Source organism: Kryptolebias marmoratus, linkage group LG20 (genome assembly GCF_001649575.2).
Source record: "Kryptolebias marmoratus isolate JLee-2015 linkage group LG20, ASM164957v2, whole genome shotgun sequence".
NCBI lineage: Eukaryota > Metazoa > Chordata > Actinopteri > Cyprinodontiformes > Rivulidae > Kryptolebias > Kryptolebias marmoratus.
This window is the reverse complement of record NC_051449.1, coordinates 17,224,266-17,232,935: the sequence shown is the minus strand read 5'-3', so window position 1 is coordinate 17,232,935 and position 8,670 is coordinate 17,224,266. Positions and strand designations below refer to the sequence as shown.

General features: G+C 41.4%; 1 protein-coding gene across 6 annotated transcripts in view; it reads right to left on the bottom strand.

Annotated features, from left to right (window-relative positions):
* Positions 1 to 8,670, bottom strand: part of rnf220a (ring finger protein 220a) — a 160,133-nt gene that overhangs the window by 17,790 nt on the left and 133,673 nt on the right. For 4 of the 6 annotated variants that reach the window (XM_017420853.3, XM_017420855.3, XM_017420857.3 and 1 more), the window contains 2 exons: positions 8,139 to 8,263; positions 7,319 to 7,448 (listed from right to left, as the gene is read on the bottom strand). In XM_017420853.3, coding sequence (XP_017276342.1) covers positions 7,319 to 7,448; positions 8,139 to 8,263 — 255 coding nt within the window. The remainder of the gene's footprint in view (positions 1 to 7,318; positions 7,449 to 8,138; positions 8,264 to 8,670) is intronic. The other 2 variants (XM_017420854.3, XM_017420856.3) reach the window with 1 other exon arrangement.

The following is an 8,670-nucleotide window of genomic DNA, read 5'->3' as shown; positions in this document are numbered from 1 at the left end:
ATTAAACGAAATAAACATTTGAAATATATGAGTTTGTATGTAATGTATGAATATAATATACAAGTTTCACTTTTTAAATGGAATTACTAAAATCAATCTACTTTTTCATGATATTCTAATTTTATGACCAGCACCTGTAGTTTCCCTTCGCCTGTAGCTCTGCCTTCACTAAAAAAATCCCTCAATGTACACAAAATGTTTCCGGGTGTGGCCAGATAAAAATAACTTTGCACAGAGGAGTCAAAATCCCACTTATACTGTCTACTAACTTTTTCCAGCCACTTCAAACTTGAAGATGTTTAACTTAGTTCCTCTCCAAACCAAATTAAAGATTTTTAGATAACAAGACGACAGATGAGAAAAAGGAGGAAGATGTGTTTAAAGCTGGGGTGAAGAGATGAAGACTGACACTTCACCTATCAATCTTTGAGAAGCAGGAGGAATGTGTGTGTGAATGGCACTTCTATAAACCGAGTGATGAACGCTCAGACAAACCCTTACCACTGCCTGACTGCTCCCTTCAGCTCCACTTAACCACTGAGTGTGGGTGTGTGTCTCCGTCTCTGTGTGTGTCCATCACTTACAGGTGTCTTTTCCATGTTTGTTTGAGACTGTCTGTCCCTCTGTCACTTAGACCCTGTCTCTCCAACCCTTTGAAGGTGTGTATCTGTGCATGCGTGAGTGCGAGCCTGTCTGCCTGTCACTTAAACTATGTCTGTCTACTGCACAAAGGTAGGTGTGTGTTTGTGTTCAAGAGTGTATATCACTAACAGCCTTAAGATTCAAGCTGAGTGTGTGTGTCTTGTGACTGAAGCTGTCTGTGTGTGTCAGCCACTGACAGGCCTGACAGCCATCTTATTTACACCTATTCCAATTTCTACAAGCTCTCAGGTGGACTAGTGTGCTGCGTATGAGTGTCTGTGGGAGACCAGACAGAGCTGACACCCCTCCTATTTAACCCACCTGTCCCTGGGTAGGAATCTTGATACTACACTCCCTATAACAGTTGCTATAAGGGAGCGACTGCATCTTACAGCACTTTGGTGTCTTTGTCAAAGTGCAAATCAGTTGTTTGAGCTTGTCTACAGTTTTTTTTTTTGTTTTGTTTATCTTTGTTTTGTTTATTCTAAACATCTGTTTTGGATTTTTAAGGCATGGCTAAAAAGCAGAGTTCTTTATTTTCTTTTGTATGTCAACCTACTGACACAAATTTGATTTTCCAGACGTTTTTCCATTGGTTCTCGAAAATGAAATCCTAAATTAAAAATCCCAGATTTTCATTAAATCAAGTATTGTGGTTTTGGTAATAACTTATAGATTGGATGTTGGATTTCTTTATCTATTAGAATGTACGATCAAATGTTCTGCACATTTGCACACAGTTAAAGAAAATCATTGGAAGTTTGGCTGCTTAAGGCTGGCCAAATAATTTCCCCTTCTGTTTGGACTAAACAATTGGCTTTATTTATAATTTACTTTGGGTCAGCTGTAATAAACATTACTGTGTATAGATATGTAACTGGATTACGGTTCTTCTATTCTTTCAATAAAAAAAATACTGACATGGGATTTATTACAAAGGGTATTCGTAGCTCTTATGCTCAATGTCTGGTATATTTTCCTGAATGGGAACCTCATTAGGAGACCAGGACGAGCACACAGCGACTAAAAATAATCCTCCAATTTAATGTGGACACAAAATTGGATGATTTTGCGAGTGCTTTTCCCGGTATATCAATTCATCTTTTCAAACTGAGCAGACTGCTGGAGATTTACAAATCTGAGTTGTGTGTGTTGATCACCCCAGTGTTAAGTAAACTCAATAAGAGGCATGGCAGCCTGAGCACTCTGCGCACTTGACCACCGATAATTAAGCTGGACGCTGTCAGGACCTGTGGGAAGAGATGGACTCATGGTAAAAAAACAACCTATGCCTCATTTAATATTTTGTGTGGTCTCCAATGATTTGAGAATTCACAAAGATTACTGTATTGAACCATAAAAGCCACATAAGAATTTCAAGAGCTGTGATTGTGACCCACAGCTATACTGTTGTATTTGTACTACTGCTGACAAACAATCTTATCAACTCCTCCAAAGCTCTTGTATCAACAAATTATTTGGTTGCACTACATGTCTACTGATCAGTAAAGAATGGATAAGATAATGGTAGAAGTGTTGTGGTTCAATCTCAGAATTTCAGTCTTCAAGCTAAATTGATGTAAATGAAGTGGACCTTTAGGTTGAGAATCACATTCACAATGAAAGAAAAATGAAAACATGCTAGTAAAATTTTAACTCCTTCCCTGTAAATTCACTGGACAGTTTTTGAAAACCATTTCCACTAATCTTGAGCTGTACCTTTTCTATGAGCCCTAAGCTCAGTGCACAAGTACATACAAGGCCTATTAAATACAGTATCTGAGTTTCAAACATCTGGCTATGATGCTGCTCCTCAATCTGTACCACCTACTCTTACTTGTAAGGTGGATGTCACCTGAGCTGCTTTGTGCGCACACGCACACTGCAGACGTCCGTGATGTGTTCACCGGGAGGGTTGGTGTGGCCTGTTTGCTCTGAATGTGTGTGATCCCCGTGCTTCTATCTGTTCCTCTAAGCAGTCTTGGCAGGCCAATCTAATCTGGCCAAGGAAAGGTCAGCCCCACTCTAACTGCCTTTCACTCACATTATGTAGCAACACCCCCCACCCTTATCTTTTTCTTTACCTTTCTCTTTATTCATCCTTTCCTCACCTTTGTTTTACCTCTTTTTTTTAAACTCTGTCATTTATTAACTTATTTTTTTTCTTGTTTTCATGTTTTATTAACAGTTGCTTTTGATTTCCCACGGTATCATTTTATTTTTCAATTACCCGTAACACTTTATTTTCTGTCTCTTCTGCATTTGGTCCTGTTTGATGAACAGCTTCCTTTTTCTCTGCCATGAAAAATAAATCAGTATACAAGTATACTCAGTCCAACATGGCAGTCCTGCTCTGTGTCATTATCACAACCATCTTCCTAATATCGCTGACTCTTTAACATGCTAACTACACGTTTCATCCTCAGAGTTACATGGTTCGTGACAGTAATGTAAGAGACCCTCAATTTACATACATGTCACCACAACATGCCTACAAGCACAGATCTGAACAGGCAGGCGGGACCAAAGGACTCATCAAGCCGACTGGCAGCTCGGCTCAACCGATCGGCTGACCTCGGCAGCATCTTGTTACCATAGCAATTATCTGGACCCCTTAAGAAGCCAAGAGGAGGCATGTCAAAGGTGATCACACTATCTCTCTGCCATTTACAGGTCACAGAGAGAGGGGGGAGCGACGAGGAAAGGGAAGCAGACACAAAGACATGAGACGGTCATCTTTGAAGTTCATGTACAAAGCAGAGATTTCGCCCGGCTCAATCCTTTTGGGCCATCTCAACCTGAAATAATCCCCCTCTTCTCCTCCTTGGGCTCTCTGGACGGCCTGAAATCAAATCCCAGAATCTGTCTGGCAGCCTTCCCTTTTCTCTTTCTATCCGTGTTTGTCGAAACTAACAAATCAGATTCACACTTTGCTTCCATTTCGCCAATTGAAATCTGGCAACAGTATCAACGTGTGCGATATTGTTGCCAATATTTTCTTGTTATTTTTTAATTATCAGGTATACGTTTTTGGATATAAACCCTTAAACCCAAACTCAGGCTTTCAATGAACCATCAAACAGACTTTTAAAAAATAATAATAGCAGGAAAAACTCAAAAAAACTCTTTTTCTTTCCTGGAAATTAGCATTTTAACTATGGGGCAAGACAGATTTTATTGTTCCAAATTAGATGTAGAATTCATGCAGTTTGGTTTTATTTTAACAGCTTTGACCATCATCAAAAACATTATTAAGAAAAATAAGTCAATATCAAAGTTAGCAAACATTAATTGGTCGATCGGCCAATCAATTAGTACTGTTTTAGTCATTTTCAAACAACGCCATTGGCCCCATCTGTTCTTGGTTTCATGAATGGCGTCTCGCACCAAAACTAATGGCGCAGAGCCAGTGTGTAGGAGGAGGCTGTTTTCATTTGATGTGTTTTGCACATCTTGATTTCTGTAACTTGTATGATGTAAAACAGGAGGAGCAGCAGGGCCGATTCTGTGAGCAGGTTCGTTTCCACAGGCGACTGAACATAAGGCAAGACGGTATAATCACCGCAGATATTACATACACTGCAAACACTCATTGGATAAGATGAAACTGGAATTAAATGTTGTTAGTAGGAAAGACAGGAAAATGTATTTTTTGAGATAAAAAACCTGGAGCTACATTTACATCAAACCTTGAACAGACTGTAGCAGATTAGATTATATATCATATAAATATAGGAATGTACTGTATACCAACCTGCAACAAGCACCAGGACTAAGTCAATAAATTACAAACAATCACTGTATTTTGCTTCCTTTTCCTTTTTCAAAATCTAGTAAATTATAAAGTCTATGGATATTAAACAGCTATTAGTATCGACCAAAATTAAACAAATAAACTGGCTTCATAAAGTGGCCAATGGCTGCCTTGGTTTCTGAAAGTCTGCACTGGGCATTAAAAAATCCTTGACAGTTGACAACTAATCAAAGTAGGTAATAAGAAACTAAAAGTTATTGGACAAATAAAATCAACCTACAGATCCCACTGTAGAATCAGTAAAGTTTATAAGACTGATTTATTTTCTAACATTTAGAACGCTTGTTTAAGTAAGAAAAAAAATATCCTGATTACCTAACACACTTATTACCATAACAATGATTTTTTTAAAATCTCTTTTCCTTTTCAATTTAGGTTTGTTGCAAAAATTTACAACAATTTCCTATTGTTTGGTCTCGAAAAAAGATGTGATCAGGAGGGTTCTGCACATTCAGATTTCAATAAAGTTGTGTTTCCTGTTATCTTATTTCCTATTACCTCTTATTCTGGACCCTTTTCAGACATTGACAGTGGCAGGACAAAATTACCCAGATCCATCATAAGAGAGAAACTTCCTTCAAATCCATCCCCTTCATAGTCTCCTTAAACTCTCCAATAATATGTGTCCAACTTATAAAGTAAAATCCGGTTGCTTTACAGCTCACAAAGAGCCTCGGACAGACAGTCCACTAGACAGATAAAGAAAGCTCTCCATCTGAGCTATATGGCTTCTTTTAACCAGACTAAGCCGGTGTGAGACACAGGGAAGTCTTCACTCAGACAGAGTTGAATCATAAACTGATCTTGTTCGATTTTCCCTCTCCCTCTCCTCTCTCAGTCTCCCTGCCTTTCTTCCCCACGCTCTCAAAGGGAGAGAAGGATGGTGGCACTTCACAGAGGAATAGGCCCGCTCTTCATCTTGCCAGCTGAGGAGACCCCCCTGCAACATCTCTATATCCGTTTAGCCGGCTGCAAGCTCTAGAGAATCTGCTGGATTCAGCTGTGCGTTAGAACCACTGAGGAGCTTTCAAGACAAAATCCACCTTCTGAGCCTTCTGCCAAGAGAGTGTGTGTGTGTGTGTGTGTGTTTCAAGTTGCTCTCCACAGGCCACCTCAGTTATCTGCGTCACATCACAAGGTTCCCTATTAGAGCCCGACAGAAGGGTCCAGGCTGTGTCTGCTCACTTTAACAATGTGAAAGAGAAACAGAGGGATGGGGAAGAGCGCCTGGGAGATGGATGAAGAGGGGGAGAAGCTGCCTCCCACCCCAGAAGCCTCACTTTGTCGTGGTTTAGTTGAGACTTTAGCATTGATCTGTCTTGTCTCCACTCCACGAGCAGAGGAGAAAGGGAGGCAGGTGAGGCTCAGCATGTGTGTTTAACAACGGATCGAACAGGAAGAGGGACACATGAAAGCAGGAGAAGGGCCAGCAGAGTCTGAAAAAGCCTTTGGAGATGACAAGCCTGTAACTCCATCTGTGCACAACTTAATGGCTTTCTTCCATCTGTCTTTCTATCCCCGTTTTAAACAACTGAGGCAATAGGCGATGGTGGAGCATAACAAAGTTTAAAACATGAAGCTCCAGGCACTTTATTGATTGAGTAAACAGACAGAAATTCATCTTTTGTTTAAAAACACAAGTTGGACCTAATAAACTCAGATGGGTGTTAGAACTTCAGAAGTGCAGGTTATAAAATAATTAACCCAAAAGTAAAGTTACTCATTTTAAGAACTAAAATAAAGCACATAACCTTTAAACTAATTCAATTGAACTTTTCTTACACAAAATTGACAGTAGAGACGCAGCAATTAGTTAATTGGTTTGTCAAAAGTGATTTTGTTTTAAATCCTGGTTAACATCAGTTTTTCATGCAAATATGGTCAATATTTTCAGGTTTAGGTTTGACAAATGGATATTCTGATCGTCTTCGCCATAAATGACAGGAAATTGAGTTTGGGACTTTGGAGCTGGCGGCCTGAATCTTAACAGAACTGAGTTTTGAAAAAACCTAAAGCCACAGGCTGTTACCTTCACGTCTCCAAGTCAAGGATTTAGACAGCTTCTACCTTATCAAAATAGTGCTTTCTGGGGAAGCCAAAATAGTTGAGCTAAAGCAAATAATGAACAAAAGTCTGACAAAAAGAAAATATTAAGAAATTGGGAGAATTTAGAGCAGATGCCAAAAAACACAGGGTCACAGAGAGCTAAGTGGTTGCTCACTAGGTGTGTTGTGTCACGGAGCTGTTGCTGTGCTCCCCAGTGACCAGCTCTCCTATCCAGTTCTATAATTGCATTTCTGGGCACACACACGCTCACACAAAGCAGTGACCAGCGGGTCAATTGCTCAGCTAAATGTGTTTTCCTTCCCTTTCGCGCAGAGGGCTGTGGAGGGTTGAGCTGAGCCGTGCTGGGCTGACCCCGGGCCAGCCCGAATTGCCAGCCGACCACTGGTACCATTACGTCTCCCCGGTCACATTCAGCTCTGGTCTCACAGAACTAACAGAGCTCACACTGGACAGGAGCGCAGTGAATGATGGATGAGTAGAGAAACAAAGAAGGAGACGGACAGAAGGGAGGAGAGAACAAACTGCTGTGACTGAAAGTGATGCTGGAGCTCTGAAAGGTCAGACGCTCATCCAACAAGCAGACGACTGGACATCTACACCATCTCACACACACACACACACACACACACACACACACACACACACACACACTCACACACTCACACACTCACACACACACTCACACACACCCAGTAGCACCGACAGCCCAGCTTCTTCAGAGAACGAACAACCTATCCTGAGTGAGTTCAAAATACATCCGGCACAGAACAGCATGAGGCCTCTGTGTGTGTTTACCTCTGAAGCCCCCCTCCAACAAAGCTGTAGCTCTGATCCTCTTCTGCCCCGCCCACTCGTACTCCTCAAAGCCCCGCCCATTCTCTCCATCCATGTCCACGGAGTCCTCGTCAGCTAAAGCACCTTCGCGCTGACACATAAAAACAGACAGAGAAAGACTTTAACCACAGACAAAACAACAAGTCCATCTATTGTTTTAAAGTCTGAATTATTCCTTTTTTTTTATTGATTCAAAAATACATGTTCCGTACACTCTTATATCTTAAAGCTATGGATTAGGGCAGACCAGATTCCCATAGAAAGCTTTACTTGCATCTTACCACAAGAGAACGATGGAGATTAATTAATTCTACCGGAACAGACACCTAAACTTTAATTACTTTTATTTGAATGGCACGAGTCGACCCAAAACAAAAAGATTTAAAGGATAACCAAATATTTAGTCAAACTCTACCAGATTAAACACATTCAGTTCATTATAATAACTCAGGCAGCACGCCAACATATATATTTACTTAAACATCTCTCAGGGTTTTAAAAGACATTAAAGTTCCACAAATAACAGAAGAAATGTGAATATAATGAACAGGAAACTATAACTTCTGAATGAAAGTCTCATGTCTAAAGCGTGCTAAGGAAGAGGAGGTATTAGTATGATGTGACCACAAAGTACCGCCATGGAAAGGAAGTTAGGAGGTGGAGCAACAGCTGCTATTTGTTTGTTTCTGCAACTACAGGAAGTAGAGAGATGAGTGGAAGAGAAGAGTAGATAGGCACTCCAATTTGCGGTAGGCAGGGTTCTGGGCCCCGATTGTACTACCTGGATCAGGCATTGTTCCACATGTCTACTCATCTCCTCCTCGCTCCCAGCCAATGGGGCACTGCACAGCGGACATACCTGGCCCCCCTCCTCAGGCTTCCTCCTCTTCATCTTCCCTATACGGGCTGGGCGAGCGCAAGTGGTAAAGATAGAAGCAAAAAAAGGGAGACACACGTTTAACCAGAATGCAAGTCACTGCTGTCCGACCTCACAGAGAACTTTTCCAAGGGACTCGAGGCGTGTTTATTCCGACCTCGCGGGGGTAATTCATAATAAATATATGGCGCGAGCTGCAAAACGATCTCTGCGTCTGCTCTCAGTTCTGCGCAGGCCGACTGAGCGGAATGAAAGGCGGTTAATGTGGCTAAACGTGCCGCCTTCTGGGACACGTTCAGAGAAAAAACAGCTGGAAAAGAAGACGATCCCAATCGTCTGCTCTCTCTTTGCAGCAGGCTCTTCCCCGCACTCCTTTTGTTTTATCCTCATCCCCTCACCTTCCCTCCTGTCACAGCTTCACCCCCCCCCCCCCCCC